Source organism: Ascaphus truei, chromosome 3 (genome assembly GCF_040206685.1).
Source record: "Ascaphus truei isolate aAscTru1 chromosome 3, aAscTru1.hap1, whole genome shotgun sequence".
NCBI classification, from domain to species: Eukaryota; Metazoa; Chordata; class Amphibia; order Anura; family Ascaphidae; genus Ascaphus; species Ascaphus truei.
The window spans coordinates 426,910,065-426,928,359 of NC_134485.1; the positions used below are offsets into that span (position 1 = coordinate 426,910,065).

At 44.2% G+C, this 18,295-nt stretch overlaps 1 protein-coding gene across 2 annotated transcripts in view; it reads right to left on the bottom strand.

Annotated features, from left to right (window-relative positions):
* Window positions 1-427: 427 nt before the first annotated feature.
* The window catches only part of IL18BP (interleukin 18 binding protein), a 27,041-nt gene continuing 9,173 nt past the window's right edge, over window positions 428-18,295 (bottom strand). Inside the window, exons 2-6 of one of the 2 annotated variants that reach the window (XM_075592816.1) lie at window positions 16,237-16,311; window positions 6,249-6,308; window positions 5,383-5,512; window positions 2,760-2,936; window positions 428-2,314 (exon numbers count right to left, since the gene is read on the bottom strand). In XM_075592816.1, the coding sequence (XP_075448931.1) occupies window positions 2,272-2,314; window positions 2,760-2,936; window positions 5,383-5,512; window positions 6,249-6,308; window positions 16,237-16,311 (485 nt within the window). In that variant the 3' untranslated portion in view covers window positions 428-2,271. The remainder of the gene's footprint in view (window positions 2,315-2,759; window positions 2,937-5,382; window positions 5,513-6,248; window positions 6,309-16,236; window positions 16,312-18,295) is intronic. The other variant, XM_075592817.1, reaches the window with a different exon arrangement.

Consider the following 18,295-nt stretch of genomic DNA (forward strand, 5'->3'; position numbering starts at 1 on the left):
GCCCACTCTCTAGCAGTGCACCAATTGTATCTAGTGACTGCCTGGTCACATGATGTTCCCCACAGAACTTTGCATCTTTGGTCTTCTTCTGCTGCACTGACAGCCATTTAGTGAACCCCCAAGCCGAATCTTCACCGATTGATCACAGGAGAACAGATCGAGCAACTTAGCTAATTATTTATTGTGTGGATTGTATTGATGCACATATTAAAGGGAATTTTTTTATTTTTTTTATTTTTTTATTTCTTAAGTTTTTATTGATCAATTTTCAGAAATAAGGGAAAGTGGTACATAAAAAAATAAAATAAAGGGGGGGGGGTTATTTATTTTTTTAAACGGCAGCTTGGATTGCTGTGAACTGTGAACAAAAATTGAAAATGAACATGCAAACCATTGGGGGAAAAAATCAGGAAACTATAGCCAAATGTTATTGTAATGTATTTAATGTCTAATAAATATAGAATTGTATAATTAGTGATACAAAATGATTTGTCATAGTGGGTCATACTATATCAGATAACATTACATATATTCAATATATCAACTCTTTAACATATACATTTAACATATGTTACAACACATACAATATATGTATGTAACATATACATTTAACTAGATGGAGATATGGATATCATCAACAAAATCTATCACTGGCACGAGTAATCATGGCGCAAAGCACACAATGTCCGCGCATTTCTTGAAACTGGATTCATCACTGCGCCAATGGTGACAAATAACAGTGTTAGGAGACAAAATAAACCCCCTTCCTGCCAGAGAGGTCTGTGACGTATTATGAAGCAATGCCACGTGTTTACAAACCCATCTGGCAGCAACGGGGTCACTCACAAAAAGACCAGTCACAGCACTGTATAACTGTTAGAAAACGCATAGTAGGTGCAGTAATATTTAGTGTATAAGCGCACGTTCTATGTGACAATCCAGCAGCTTGTTCTGTAAAGGGGTTCTAGCAGCTTTCAGATTAGGGGTGCTCAACTCATCCTCAAACTTTCCACTGACCCCTCTCCCTCCCAGGATATCTCAGCTTCAGCACAGGTGTTTCAATCAGTCCCTACTTCACCACAGGTGGCTCAATCAGAGGCTCACTCTTCCACTGAACCTCTGATTGGGCCACCTGTGCTGAAGCAGGGATATCCAGAAAATCTGACCTGTTGAGGACTGGAGTTGACCCCCCTGAGATAGATCTTTTAAAATCACACCTCCTCAGAGAGACCCCAGAGGGGAAAACACATAGTGTAAAACTATATCATCCCTTTTTTTCACAGTGGGAATGTGTTTAGCGGCTCTTGAAATTCTAGATACAGAAGGTTAGATGTGAGATGCACAGCAGCAAATTTCACAAAGGATGCATTATCTGCTACTTGTATAATAACGCGCAGAAAGAAACATACAAGGCTAGTTCAGGATCCCGAACCCTGCAGCACTGACACAACTCCAGGGATCCTGGATAAGTCTCAAACAGTTTTTCTGCTATCACACTTTCACAGGACCCACAGTAAGTGTTAAACAGGGGCGTTTTCCCAAAACAGAAAACTGCTGGAGGATTTCACAACAAAGACTACAAACAAATAGGGCAAGAAAGAAAAAAAAAACTAATGGGAAAATGTCAACTTAGTGTGATTGAAGCCTTACTATACATATGTGACTGTGGAGAGGATGATGGAGGGGAGGGGAGAGGCTAGGGGGGCAGTAGTATGTAGAGTGATTCTGAGAAATCAGTAGATTGTCCTCCCAGTTTCCATATGGTTTTTGTGATGATAGAATAGAGGAAGAGATTTATGTTGAAATAAGCCGTGTCTCTTAAAAACAGGCAACGTTGGAGTTGTGTATAAGGAAAGCAGAGGTACTGTATATCATCCAAGTTATATGGACAAAGCCTGGGGAATTCTGCACATTCATGGAAAAGTAACACGAAACTTAAAACCCCCCATCTGCCAGTATCTTGCTTAGCGCCGACCCCAGCGTTTGTAACTAGGTCATGAGAAAAAACTTGGGAGATAGATTTCTCAGGTCGCAGAACTGAAGTTTGCATATTTGACCTTATGGATCGATTTAAATAACCTTGGCTCAAACATTTTGCTGACTTGCAGAGTTCTTCCAATTCCGAATGTGACCCAGCATAGGGTCACGCCTCTCTGTCACCGAGAGCCATCACACACACGTACCCCTGTGAAACCCCACAGTGAGCGCTGTCCATGGTGCTAGTTTCCATGTAGGATCCCGGCAGGATTTTGTAGTGATCCATCGGGTATGTTATAGGTGCACCTGTTCTTCCTCTAAGGGCTGGATTTCTTCTCTGCAGACACACAAAAAGGATCAATTATGAGATACTGGCATATCCTGTACCTTTAACCCATCCTACAGCTAGAGGAGGCCTGCAATGTATTTCAAGGCAGCACCCTGAAGGGGGCTATTTAAATGCACCGCCCCCCTCAGCTTTGTAATGGTCTTTGAATTGTGTTTATCTATTGGAAACCCAGCATCAGCTCCATGTCATTTCATTGTGTTATATACATTGTGTTATAGAGCATGGTGTGGCTATTTACGCCTCACAATTGTGTATGGCACTCTGTGAATCGAAAATAAGATTATTTATTCCTTTTTAAAAGTTAAATATAATCTCTTAGCTTTGCATATGTGGACCACTAGAGAGGTTATGACTGTGGACCATTGCAGACCCCTGCAGTGACCATCAGAATGTACAGTAACCAACGCTCTAAACTGGCTGGTTTTCTCTGTACCTGCTCCTTATGTGACTCGAAGTTTTATCCGCTCGCTCCTTTAAGGTGAAGTTTTTGACATCCACTCCGGAGGGGTCCTGGATAACGCAGGTGAACTGGCTGCTGAAGTCCCCGCTGAGGGTGGAGGAGAAGAAGAGAGATTTCTCCACAATGCAGAACGTCTGCTCGTCTTTCTGTCTGCAGGGGGAATGAAGCCAGAATAAGCACATGTCATTGTGGTTAAGTACAGACAACAAGGGTACACCCTTATCATTTCTGATGTGACCTGAACCCGTGGTTAAGGTGGCTTTAGAAAAGCAGTGGTCATGTGCCTGTTTAAAAATAAATCTACATTTATTTAAACATAGGTGCACAGCTCTTTGGACTGCATTTCAGATGTATCTTTTTAATGCATTATAAATGCACATGGTAGGTTATCATTAAAATGCTAATTTTCCAGGGCTGTGTTTTCAACAGGGGTAGCTAAGGACCCCTGGGTTCCCGGGCATCCCTAAAGTGTTCCCTGCAATTTTCAGGACATTTGATAATGGTATCAAATTCAGAAGACTTTACAATGCATCGGATCTCAGATGCGCTATTAGAGAGGGTTGGGGTTCCTTACAATGCATCGGATCTCAGACGCGCTATTATAGAGTGTTGGGGTTCCTTACAATGCATCTGATCTCAGGCGCGCTATTAGAGAGGGTTGGGGTTCCTTACAATGCATCTGATCACAGACACGCTATTAGAGAGGGTTGAGGTTCCTTCCAATGCATCTGATCTCAGACGCGCTATTAGAGAGGGTTCGGGTTCCTTACAATGCATCTGATCTCAGACGCGCTATTAGAGAGGGTTGGGGTTCCTTACAATGCATCTGATCTCAGACGCGCTATTAGAGAGGGTTGGGGTTCCTTACAATGTATCTGATCTCAGACGCGCTATTAGAGAGGGTTCGGGATCCTTACAATGCATCTGATCTCAGGCGCGCTATTAGAGAGGGTCGGGGTTGCGCAGAATTTGCCAATATAATGATGTGGTTCTTTAATCAAAAAAAGTTTGGAAACCCCCAGTTCTCAGGGATGAGGAGGGTTGACCGCTCCATGTTCGTTTACGCCGGCTGCTTGGTGGTCAGGGTCATGTGACCGCTACAGAAGCGTTCAGAAGGTCGGAAATTCCGTTGGCGGGCGCGGCGGCTGAGGCCGGACCTCCAGCAGTACAAAGGTCAAGCAAATATTTATGCTGCAACAGGAATGAAAGTCGCTTCCTCAAATCAATCTCTTTTCCTTTCAAAAGGAACGGGGACGGTAAGCTGTGAAGTAGAAAAGTAGGGGGGCTTTTTTTGTGCTGACGTGGGGGGCTGTCCCTTCTGAGTGTTGAAATGTCAAAGGAAACCCAGAAGTTCTGGAATGGTAAGTCAGCTGATGAAACCGGTCCTGTTTCCAGGTGATTCTGCTAAATAAAGAAGTCAAACTATTTTTCCCCTAGTGCGAAAGCTTCGTGCTGTTTTGAGAACCGAAGTGACGATACAATAATATAAATCCATTGTCGTAATAACAATGTCTCTGGTGCTACTGCCCAGCCTCCCGTAATCAGAAGTGTCAGTAAAGCATATTTAGACGCTTTAACCTTTTTGAGTGCAGGAGAGGTCGTGGTGCCCGAGTGCTTCTAATAGCTGTCACATGACAACGGGGGCCATTTTGGAGGAAACGGAAGAGGAGGGAACCTCCAGAGAATGGCAGCCCGTAGTTATAGAGAATGGCAGCCATCTCGTGGTGACAGAGAGCAAGGTGTCAGAGCCACAGCGGTCCCTTCTTCAGGCTGATTTGTAACATTGTGGTCCTGAAAGTTTGCCATACTTAACCACGAGTTAGCCATTAAAGGAGTGGAACAGGTGGTTGGTTTTATTCCCTTAGGTGGGAAGCCGGATACTTCCCTCTGAGATACCTTTACCTCCGTAGGGGGCGCTGTTGCAGCTCCGCGGGTTTAAATGCCCTGGTCACGTGGGCCGATAGGAAGACGCAAGGGATGACATCACGGCTTCCTATTGGCCCGCATAATGCGGGATATTTAAGCTGCCATTATGTTCCTCACACACAGCCCAGCCGGCGCTGCTACCGTGCACCCCCTACAGAGGTAAGTATCTCAGGCTGCAGTTGGCTCCCGGAGCGGAAATGAGCACAGTTCAGCTCCAGAGACCCTCTGCTTAAAAATAACATAAGAAGGAAATCAGGATGGCTGCTTTTAAGGAAATCACATCTAACCTACTTTTGTTTGTCTATGGAGGGTAATTGCACCCATGCATTGTTTGTCTATGGAGGGTAATTGCACCCATGCATTGTTTGTCTATGGAGGGTAATTGCACCCATGCATTGTTTGTCTATGGAGGGTAATTGCACCCATGCATTGTTTGTTGAAGTTATACTGTCCCTTTAACCCTTTGATTTCCTAAAGACATTCTCTGCACGTCTTATGTGTTGGCACTCTGAGGCTATCCTCCACATCCGTTCACATCCAGGGGGACCTATCCATGACCACGTGATCTCTACACCAAGTGATCTCTACACCAAGTGATCACGTGGTTGAGATCGGGAAGACCGGCGCCCAAAGGTATACGGGAGCCCCTAATACCACCCTGCTGTCTTACATCTCCGGCTCTTCCATCACCCTCCCGTTGGGGTATAGATCCTCGATGAAGTTGTTGTCTGCCAGCCAGTAGATAATGTGGAACTCAGGCCACGAGCTCTGCGCTCGGCAAGTTATCCTGAAGCTGGAGTCTGCAGGGGAGAGCAGAGGATACACATCATGCAACATCTGCATTACAGCAGCCAATCAGAGCACAGCATTCCGAAACACTACAGATGTGAAAACTCTTCTCCTGCCCCCCACCCCCCTCCCCTCTCCTCAAATGTACATGGTGATTTTTCGCATTTCGCTTAAACTTGGTGAATTTCAGCCAAATGATTTGTTGCGTGACTTTGATGTGAAATTTGGCAATTTTGCACATCTGTAACATCCACTTCTTCAGGGTCAGAGATGCCTGTAACTCAAAGCTTCGTCAGCCGACCCAGCACTGGTCAGACCTTCAGCCAGGACAGCAGCATAAGGAATAAAGTCCCAGGCTTACTATATCTGCTGTATATAGCGTGAATATAGCACGTGTATATAGCTGTATATAGGGTATATAGCAGTATATAAGCACGTGTGGGTCTGTGTGTATCTGTTCACGTGAACCTACTGTACATTTCAAACTATGATGTTGGGGGGCGTCGCCACGCAAAAACAAAAAGGTTGGAACCCCCCCAAAAACATCCTATTACAAATGAGATCTTTAAGATTAAATCAGTTATTATAAAATCTTCTACATTTTATTTGATCTCATAGAATAATTTCATTTCATACTGGATGAAGAAGATCCCCGACAGAAAAGTAATGATACAATTCTAAACAAATATACGCCGTGTTTTATAGATTAGCACCGCTTAGGTAATATGGGCCAATATGAACACTTACCTGCTGGGGGGATGACCGTGCTGCTTTCTGGGAAAATGATCACGGGACGTTCTTTCAGAGCTGCAAATACAGATATATAACATATTTATAAGGATTGTGTCACATATTATTGCCCTAAGCTGTATATATATATATATATATATATATACACACACACACACACACACACACACACACACACACACACACACACACACACACACACACACACACACACACACATCTTCCACAGTCCTTTACCTCATGCTGAGATTATCCTCCCACTAAATAATGGGATAGAGTGTCTGACCCATGTAGGATCAAAATGACCTGACGACAGTGACATATTTAAGGGGTTAAATATGTTTCATAGGGGAATGTCCGTCTCTGGCCTTGGGTACAAAATATTGCATTTTACTGGATACCAGATATCATCAGGAAAGTTAAAACATCCAGAACCCTAAGGCTGCGGCCCCAGTGCAGCGGGGTGCCTGGCGGCGCTCGTTCCCTGCATCAGCGCGATCTGATGGACTCCAGGCAACTCGTGACGGGGGCGCGGCCATGATGTCACGTGGCTGGTTCACCCTCATTGGCTGAACCGCCGCAGGGACGTGGCCAACGCTCAGCCGCCGCGGCAAAAGATAAAAATCTTGTCTTTTGGCAAAGGCGGACGGGCATCATGCTTTGTGCGCTCGCGCACAGACGCCGATTGGGGCCTGCCCCATAGAGGGCTGTACTTTGTGTGCAGCGTGTACGCTGTCGCGTACACAGTCGCGGCCACCGGGGATGAAGCCTTAGGATAGATAGATAGATAGACACACAGATGGATACACTCAGATAGACAGACAGATAGGACAGAAGTCACATGTCAGATCACAAAAGTAGTAAAAATACCGGGACTAGAAGAAAATATATATTTGATATTTTTGCTCCATATAACACTGCTTAGTCCGACCTTCTTCAGGGATCTGGGGACTGAAACATTGGGCTATCTGCTGTTATATCGAGCGATAAACACTTCAACAAAGTATCTTTTTGTCCAGTGCCGGCATTTTGAACACTTTTGTGATCTGACATATTGCTGTAACTGAATGCGGCCATCTTGTATCTCCCTCTCTCAGGATAAAATGGAAGCAGGCATGTATGTAACGCATCCTCTACCTTTGTTTACAATTGAGTTTTGTTATATATGATGTGTTGATTTCCTTTTCAAATTGAGGTCCAAAAAACAACGCCAACAAAACCTGAGGCACGTACAACATGGCGTCCCCCAGATTTTGCCGCCCTAAGCCCGGCCTATCAAGCCTAATTGGAAATAAGCCACTGCCAACACCAACAAAACCTGAGGCACATACAACATGCCACCTTCATTAGAGGCTGGTTAATGGGCCAGACCTAGGCGGGGTAAGGAGGCTGCATCGATTACGAGGATGCAGTGATCTGGTCTGAGTGAGACGGTGGCGATGGCGGCCATATTTAGGATGCAAAAATTGATTTGGCATCGATATGTTTCTGTAATTGAACATTAGGGCGAATTTCACAAGTGACATCCTGATGCTGGTTCTGGACATGCAATTAATTGCATTTCATCCGTATCTTGCACTCAGATATAAAAAGAAAAAAACTCTAAAAATAAATGTAGCCATGTGTAAAAATGGTGTACATCTCTTTCTCATGCTGGCAGTAAGCCTGGTAAGTATGCAGGGTTGCCAGCAACAATCATGGAGGTTTGCCCTCAAACCCTGGTGAGGTGTCATATGTAACAAAGGAAGTGACAACATGCTTTGTGTCCACTGTTAGTGACACAGAGGTGGGTCTGTTTTCTGGAGGTTATATAAGACACAGCACTGCCTAAAGTTAGGGTATTAACAAGGAGTTCTGGATTAGTCTACCAGAGTGTCTGCAGCAGTTCAAGGCTGTCAGAATCAAGTGCAGGCTAACTACACACTGTGTTCAGGGACCTGGCACAGATGGTGATCTCCCTTAGGGGAGAGGTGAACCAACTCTATTAAGAGAGGAGGAACCTTCTGAAGGGGGGTACCTCAACAAGTTGAGCAGCTAAGCACGACCGCTATGAGGGGAAGTCTGCCTATGGAGATGACATTAAAGATGCCCTGGTTCAAAAGATCCCTTCTGTGTGAGAGTGAAGTTATTCATCATGAGGATGCACCAAGAAGGAGTTCCCCATCAGATACTTCCCCTGCTGCCGCAGAGATCCTGATGGGGTGGAGGCGCTGTAACCAAATGTGAGTAGGACTCAGAGCACACTACCTCAGACGCCTGTCATGGTGATACTTCCCCATTACCAACCCAGCGGGAGACTCAGGAGTCCTGTTACCAGCAGGTGCACCACATATCACACAGACATGTAATGGGGCCATTAGACCACAGGGGCCAATATGGGATTGGGTGGGGGTCTAACCGTTACATAAACATGCTGCAATGTTAACCCCTTCACTACCACAGGGGGCCAGCAACATATCGCTTTGCGCTGGAGTACGTGGCTGGCCCCTCTGGCAAACAATGGGTAAAATAACAAAAATGTGTTAAATGATATTATCTGGGAGAATGGAGACCCAGCATTTCCCCCCCCCCCCCCTGCTCTCCGTGTAACTCCGTGGGAAAAACACACAGACATACTAACACGTCTGTCTATCTCCCCTCTGCCAGCACTACATTGTAAACTCCTTGGGGAAGGTACTTATTATGTATGCAGAATTCTATGTACAGCGCTGTGTACTATGTCAGGAAAAAGATGTCATTACTATTACAGCACATTGAAAAAGGGCCACAGCCGTAGACGTGACCACTCCTCTGATTGTTTGTAACGGACGTAGATTGTAAGCTCTTCGGGACAGGGACTCGGTTTCCTATTGTTTAATGTCTGAAGCGCTTATTCCATTGTGTTATAATATTATGTCACGTGTGTTGTAAAGTGCTATGTACTTGGATGGCGTTATATAAATAAAGACATACATAGATTAATGCAGGGGGGTGTTCAACTCCAGTCCTCAAGCACCCCCCAACAGGTCAAGTTTTCAGGATATCCCTGCTTCAGCACAGGTGGTGCTCTCTTCGACTGAGTCTCTGATTGAGCCACCAGTCCTGAAGCTGGAATATCCTGAAACCCTGACCTGTTTGGGGTGCAGGGGCTTGAGGACTGGAGTTGAGCCCCTCTGAATTAATGGTCAAGTCTATCTGTCGCCCATATAAATATCCGGAGCCTGCTGCCCAAACTGGATGAACTAAGGGCCTTATGCATAAACCCAAAGTCATTATCACAGAAACATGGCTCACTCCTAAAACCCTTGATGCAAGTACAGTATCGCCATTCAGGGATACTCCATTTCGAGGAAAGACAGGTCAAAGAGAGGAGTTGGGATGTTATTTTATATTGCAGACACCTTACAATTTACATTGTTAAATTGCCCCCCATGCCAACCCTTTTTTGAAAACCTACTTGGCAAAATCTGCCTCCCCTTTTCTAAGCCCGTTCTTATTACTGGCATCTACTGCCCCCCTAAAGCCCCTCTACAATCCCTAACTGATATCATCCGTCAGTTTCTTGGCTCCATTTCCTCTCTGAATGAGAAGAGTGAGCTGCTAGTTCTCAGGGATTTCAACTACAATTGGCTCAACCCTAAAAACCATAAAATCCAGATACAACTCAAGTCACTTAACCTATCACAACTCATTTCCCAACCCACACGGACAAACCTGAAATCGCACAACCATTCCTTGCTAGACTGGATTCTCTCCTCAAACCCCAGCAGAATCCAATCCTCTGGCATCCTTCCTGATATTTTCAGTGACCATGCAATAGTGTACTGTGTAAGGAAAATTAAACCGCCCAATTCAAGCCCTAAAGTTCTCCTCACTAGAACATTTAGAAACTTTAACCCACAACAGTTTCTGGATGACCTTACCAACTGCCCATGGCACCGAATCGATTTAATTCCCGACCCTGATTCTGTGCTCGACTATTTCCAATCCGAGTTCTTAAAACTCTGCGATACCCATGCCTCACTACGCAGAATAAGGGTACGGGGGGCCCATCTACCGTGAGTGACAACCGACCTTACAGCACTCTACCATCTTAGGGATGCTTTGTGGAAAAGCTACAAAGTAACTGGCACTACCAAGGATCTCAATCACTACAGATGCCTGTGGAACATGTGCACAAGGCAAACAAGGCACGCAAAAGCACAATATTACTCTGACAATCTCCTCCAGAATACATCAAACCCAGCTAACTTCTGGAAGGTTATCAACAATATATTCCAGCCTCCTAACCATCAACTACCAAGTAATATCACTAAGGGGGATATTACTCTGACAAACCCCACTGACATTGCAAATGCATTCAATGATTACTTTGTGGGGTGTGCCACTAACTTATTAGCGAAACGCAGCACACCCCCAAACATGAATCTCATCCTGGGAGTATCCCTACAGTCCCACCCCCTCCCAACACTGGCCACAATTTTCAATGTGTCCCAGTATCTGAAGAGATTACACAAGTGCTCCCCAAATTAAAACTAAGCAGCCAATGTGGACCTGACTTACTGCAATCTACGTTTCTACGACTTGGTGCCCCAGCCGTTGCCAAACCAATTGCGTCCATAGTCAACTCTATCCTGTCTGCAGGCCATATCCCTAAGACCTGGAAAACTGCCAGATTTGTCCCAATCTTCAAAAGTGGGAACAAAAACACTGTCTCAAACTACAGTACAGGCCAATCTCACTTCTCCCAATTCTATCCAAAGTTATGGAAAAATGTGTCCACTCCCAATTAAGCGATTTCTACACAAAGACAAATTTCCCTAGCCAATTCCAATCTGGATTTCACCCCAAACACTACACTGTAACTACCCTGTTAAAAGTTTGCAATGAGATCCAGTGTGGAATGGAACGGGGGCAACTCACTGGTGCAATATTCCTAGATTTTGCAAAGGCTTTTGATACTGTTGATCATGTTATCTTGCTTAACAAAGCTCAGTGCTCTGGAATAGTGAAGCATGATTTAAACTGGTTTCAGTCCTACCTATCAGGAAGATACCAACATGTGTCCATCTCAGGCTCTAACTCCAACCCCCTGGATATCACCTGTGGTGTCCCGCAAAGCTCTGTTCTGGGGCCCCTACTCTTCTCAGTGTTCATCAATGATCTTCCCACAGCTTGTAAGGGAGCCTCAATATACATGTATGCGGAGGACACAATCCTGTATGCACACAGCCATAGCCTCTCTGACCTTCAACACATACTTCAGTCTGATTTTTTGAGATTTGAAAATTGAATTTCCCAAAACAATCACTGACAAGACTGTAGCAATGGTATTTGGAACCAAGGCTACATTTCTAAAGCTTCCAATGAAGGAACGCTAACGCTAATACTATCCTAACCCCTGTTACTAGTTTCAAATATTTGGGCACATGGTTTGACTCCCATTTAACATGTGGGTTGCACATCAATACCCTGACATCCAAAACCTATGCCAAACTAGGTGTACTATATAGGAACAAATCCTCCCTAAGCCTGCTGGTCAGAAAGCGCATCGCACAGCAGATGCTGATGCCAATTATAGACTATGGGGGCATAGTATATGGCACGACACCCCAAACTCACCTTAGCAAACTTGATACCCTCTACAATTCAATATGTCGCTTTGTCCTCCAATGCAACTACAACACACATCACTGCGAAATGCTCAAAGAACTAGATTGGTCATCACTTGAGTCTAGGCGCAAAGTTCACCTTTCTTGTCTTGCCTTCAAATAATTTCTGGCAAAGCTACCCATCTACCTGAACAAGCTCCTCACCCCTACCACATGCAGCACTTATCATCTGAGATCTGACTCCAAAAGACTGTTCATGGTCCCAAGGTTCAACAAAGTATCCGGCTGTTCCTCCTTCTCTTACTGTGCACCCCAAAACTAGAACAATCTACCAGAGACTCTCACACCCACCACCAGTCTAATTTCTTTCAAAAGTGAAGCTGTCTCACATTTTAATCTAGTCTGTAACTGTCATTTATGCCTATAATATATATTATTTCTAACTGTGCATACAATGTCATATATAATGTACTGTACAACCATTTTCACTCATTGTAACTATGTATTTGTAACCATGTATTTGTCATCATACCTCTGTGCCCAAGACATAAGTGAAAATGAGAGGTAACTCTCAATGTATTACTTCCTGGTAAAACATTTGATAAATAAATTAATTACATTTTGGGAGCGTCTCCCTTCATTGGAGATCGACCACTAGAGGGAGCTATTTGAACGTTCCCCGGTGGAGATTTACAGTGCAGTGTGATGCCCAGAGACGAGAATCCATGCCACAGCTGGACTCGTGGATTTGTATTTCATTTTTTATAACTAACCATATGCAAATGACCTCAATATAACATGTTACCCAGCGTGCAGTGGGTTCCCCAGAACATAGTCATGCACCGAAGTGTCAAATCTCCCAGATTTCCTGTAAATTTCACGGATTTGGAGTTACATAGTTACATAGTAGATACATAGATACATAGTTACATAGTTACATAGTTACATAGTAGATGAGGTTGAAAAAAGACATACATCCATCAAGTTTATCCTATGCTAAATTTAGACAACAGATACTTTATCCTATATCTATACTTATTGATCCAGAGGAAGGCAAACAAAAAACCCCAGTGTCATATCATCCAATTATATCTCATAAGGGGAAACCTCTTGTGTGGAACTGTCTCAAAAGCCTTTGCAAAATCTAAGTAGACCACATCAACTGCATTACCCTGGTCTAAATTCCTACTTACCTCCTCAAAGAAACAAATAAGGTTAGTTTGGCATGATCTAGCTTTCATAAATCCATGCTGACTATTACTAATGATTTTGTTTTCCATTAGGTATTCCTGAATATTATCCCGTATTAAACCTTCAAGTAGTTTCCCTACTATTGAAGTCAGGCTTACAGGTCTGTAATTCCTCGGTTGTGATCTAGCTCCCTTTTTAAATATAGGCATCACATCTACTTTACGCCAATCTTGTAGTACTGAGCCTGTGGAAATGGAGTACTTGAATATTAAATGTAATGGTTTTGCTATTACTGAGCTTAACTCCTTGAGAACTCTTGGATGTATGCCATCGGGGCCAGGTGCCTTATTTACTTTAATTTTTTCAAGCTGCCTATGAACTTCTTCCTCAGGTAACCAATTGGTCATTAATATGGAGGTTGTGGCTTCCTCCTGCAGCTCTACTATTGCAATTGATTCTTCCTTGGTTAATACATAGGCAAAGAATTTGTTTAATACCTTTGATTTTTCCTTATCTCCAATAATCTGCCTGCCCATCTCACACTGAAAGGGTCCTATATTTTCTTTTCTCATTTTTGTATTATTAAGGTACTTAAAGAACTTTTTAGGTTTGATCTTACTTTCTATTGCAATCCTTTTTTCATTATCCATTTTTGCTACAGATGCAGCGGCCGTTATTTGAACAAATCACTGCGCCATTTTCGTATGCGCTGCTGTACTCCACGCGGCATGAACGTGACCAATTGCTCCAGGCACACGTGTTTATCGCGGCTGCTTTATTTGAATTTCATGGATTGTGTGCAATTAAATGCAATGAAATGAATGAATTGTAATGTGTGCAGCACTGTGCTACTGTGTTATTTCAGGTGTTTAAAAACCAGAACACTAAAATGCCATTTTCTGCACTCGCGTCTAAAGGCGGTACGGTTGGAGAAATCACGCGCCATGACATGGGTATTCCGAGGTATACAACGCGTGAAGTGTTCGAATAACAGCTGCTGCATCTGTAATTTTATTGCCCTTTTGACATTTTTGTTACATTCCTTATAATTCTGATACGATGTCTCTGTCCCTTCTGACTTAAGGAATCTAAACGCCTTCCTCTTCCTGTCCATTTCCTCCCCTACCTGTTTATTTAGCCACATTGGTTTTGACTTATTTCTTTTATGTGTTTTTCCCAAGGGTATACACTGATAAGTGTGCTTTTCTAACAAAGTTTTAAAGACTGCCCATTTATCTTCTACATCTGTAAGAGTGAGTCTTACAGACTTCACCAGAGTCTCACGGATAAAATAAATATTAACCCCTTTTATGCCTGACAGCAAAGAAGTTATGTACACATTTTTGGGTATTAAAAATTCCCCACGTCTCATTTATTTTGGTCCTCAGAGATTGATATCTGTGAAGTTGCCGTGTCAATGAAGTGTAATATCGTTATAAGCCCAGACTTCTGCAGTGCAGGGGCTTGCATTATTTTACAGACAGGGTCAAAGGTTAATAGCTTTCCAAAGCAAGGGATGCTGGGACACAGGATTATTGATGGCCTCGGTTGTGAATCAGGGCCTACTCAGGTTGCGCGGTTAGTGAACTATATTTTGCAGTCACTGACGGGCAATCTCTTTAAAAAAAGAGAGTTACCCGTTAATCCCAAAGTCGGGAGAATTAATCCAATCCTAGTCCCCTCCTCCCCCCTTTCCCCCACCTAGGGTTGCCAGGTGTCCAGCATTGAACCGGACTATCCTGTTTTTGGGGACACTGTCCAGTAAAAAATGAGAGGTAATACTGGACATGTATGTGTCCGGTATTACCTCTCAGGACATAGTGATCTGAACGGCTTGGGTGGGTGCAGAGGGATTTCCCTGTGTAGGGCTGTTGCTAGGGGGCTGGGCAGCTTCCACCATCCTGATTGGCTGTGTTACCAAGCAGCAGCCAATCAGGAGTAGGACCAATGAGAGGAGGAAACAGCATGGAGTAGAGAGGGGTGAGAGGGGTGTGTGTGTGTGTATATGTGTGTCGAGTGTATCTCACATTTCACCATTGTGTCCAGTATTTTTGGAGAAGCCACCTAGCACCCTTCCCCCACCCCCTGCTTTTTTTGCAGAATTAAATCAGCAAAACACCCAAATTGTTTGAGATACAAGTTAAAAAATGAAATCAGAAGCCTGCTGACACTGTTTTTGATGGAAACCCTATTAAACCTGTTTCTTTTCTGGCAGCAAAGGAGTTTGGGGAGAAATCCAACATCAAATCAACTTTATATGGTGTGTTTAGCTCAAATAGTCTTACATTCGAACCTTATTTCCAAAACTTAGAATCTACCATAAACCTTTTCACTTTCAAGGATTGGCCGCTGTATCAGGGAGACTGTGCGTTGGCTATTCCCTGTCCCAGAATCCCGCGCTCCTCTCCATCACTGGTTCTTGGCTTCTCCCTCCCAAGTGAGGGCAGTGACATCATCAGACTGGCATGAAAGCTTCATCTGCTTCCGTGTGCCATTTTGTTCTATCCCAAGCAGCAGGGGATTTTTCGAGACACTTTCCCCAATTTAGGGAGTTACTGTTACTGTGCTGGGTCACTCTTCCAATAAGGAAAAGCAAAAATAAAAATAAATAATAATAAAGTGTTTTATTTTAGAATCGAGCTAATTAAAATAAGAATGTGAACCAGCCTGTCCTGCTTAGCTGCTTTCCAGAGGGTTTTTCAGAGACCTGCCTTCCTTTCTCTTTTGCCTAATACTTAACCCAATGCCCTTGCCCCCCCCCCCTATTCCCCACCTAATAGCAGCTCCAGCCAGTGTAAGACTTAACCCCTTCACTGCCAAAGAGGTGTGCAACATGATACATTTAGCACCAGTCTGGCAGTGAATGTGGTTACATTAGTCAAAGAGGATTTAGGATTGAAGGTTATTAGTCTGAGGGTCTTGAATCTAAATTATCTGACCTATCATCCACTTGTCCCCCGCTCCCCCCCAAACAAATGTGTGTGTTGGGTGAAAAACAGGGAAAATCAAAGCATGACAAAAATATTTTGTGTTTTCTTTCCTCTTTCACTTTTCCTTAGAAGCCATAAAGTATAACGACATCCGTCATGCAGGACGATAAAGATCAGTAACGAGCCAGAGACATGGTTTATAAATCTCCCATAGACAATGAAATAACATGGAGATTTCATGTGGAACGTGTCGGGGTCTCCAGGTCTCCTTACCTTTTACTTGGGGTTCAATACAGCTGTAAATCATGAGCAGAGAGAGCAGGTACAGACTACTTATCCTCCCCTCACCTGAAAACAACAGAGGCCAAGCGTGAGTTGGGATTGGAGACACCCCCTCCCTGACCGGCAAACTCACTTCGAGGAAGCCTATTCATCTCCCGTGTTCTCCTCTACCTTCTCCTCTACCCTGTGACCTGTCACCAAGATAAAAGTATCCCAACTTCCTGCTTCACGACAAGCAGCCTTTGGAAACATACCAGCCTTCTTCATCCACTATGCCTTATAATTCCAATCTCCCTTCCTTTTACCTGTGGGGTCATTTGCTGTTGTGATGTTGTACTTATTGTCTTCACAACCCTCTGTATTGTACAGTAAATGTCAACAACACCCCAATCTCATCAACACCTCAAGCCCGCTGTCTAGGGGTCCGGTTTGACTCTGAATCTTTCCTTCATTACTCACATTCTGTCTCTCACTAAGTCCTACCGTCTCCACTCCTGAAATGTCACCAGGATACACCATCTTCTCACTCATGATGCAACTGCAAACCTCCTTCATTCGCCCTCATCCTGTCCCGCCTGGACTACTGCAACCTTCTTCTAGTTGGCATTCCCCTTGTCCGCTTATCCCAACTATTTAACGTACTCTAATATCCCCACCCTCAAATGTTTACTGGGATCAGCTGTTGGGCTTGACCATACTGCACCCTGAGGCCCATTCCGTTCCCCAACGAGCAGCCTCTTTACCTTTCGTTTTGAACATGGTCCCTTATTCCCTCTAGAGTGTCAGCTCACAGGATCAGAGCCCTCATCACCTTCTGTATCTGTGCACGTTTGTCCTTATGTGTGTGAAACGCATTATGTAATTATCAAATCTATGTACCCTTCATTGTACCGTGCTGCGGAACGTGTTGGCACATTATAAATAAACAATTATAATGAAGGAGAAGTACACAGGGATATGCTGAATATGTAAACACAGGAAGAGGGGGGATCCAGTGAGAGATCTGATCTGCCATTTCTGAATCTCCTCTCTCTTGTGAGACATAGATAGAGTAAGGTCACTTTTATTGCTTTCTAGTTAGGGAGAGTTCCCTGTTAGATCGCGTCCCACTGGAAATGATCCGAGACTACCCTCTAAGTTCAGCGAGAGACAGCGTATGCCCAGAGGGGGCTCCCCAAGTCACAGCCCCTTAGGTATGGTTGGACCAGCCCCATTGGAGGGTCCGTTGCTGGCTTTCTTCCAGAAGGCCACGTAGTGGGAGGCCACCCCAAGACCGGGAGGCTGATCACAGAGGGAGTAGTACCAGGCCCGCCAGGGGCCCCAGTGGACATGGAGCATTAACTTCTCTATAGGAGAGAGGAACTCTATAGGTCAAGTAAGAACCATAAATCCTCAGCACCTTCCTATCGGGCCGAGATATGGGTGGCTAGGGAAGCCATACAAACAGTATGGTACGACGGAACATTCAACTGGATACACCATATGTACTGTATATATCAAATATGAGACTGTGTATAAGAGATAATAAAGCTGAATAAAAACCCAGCCTGTCCAAAACCTACACCCATAACAAGGTAATGCATCCTGAGCAGCCAATAATACAGACACTGATGTAATCTCCCTAAGAGGCGGGCAAGGGCGGGTTACACATACTTGACATCTAAGGCTTGGGGCTTCTATCCTAAATAGAATGCTCGCAAAGGGCTGGTGTTATGTCCAATGTTCTTTTCCCTGAAGCCTATTTTTAAAAGGATTAGGAAGGATCGGGTAGTGTAGTTCAGAGAGAGAGAGGAGTACCAGAGCATGAGGCCGTGCTCTATAGCTGGGGCTGTTAGGGTAAGGGGAACCGTGAATACTTGGGGTGGTGGATTCATTGATGAGCCTCCCAACAGAGGTGGTAGGGTCTAATACTACCTGACATGCTTGGGATGGACATGAATATGAAAGAAAGCCAGGGATCCAATAAGGTTTGAGATTTTACAGCAGGTAGTAAAATGGGCAGAGTAGGAGGACAAAGTGGTTGTCATCCCATCCATGTCTATGTCTCTAT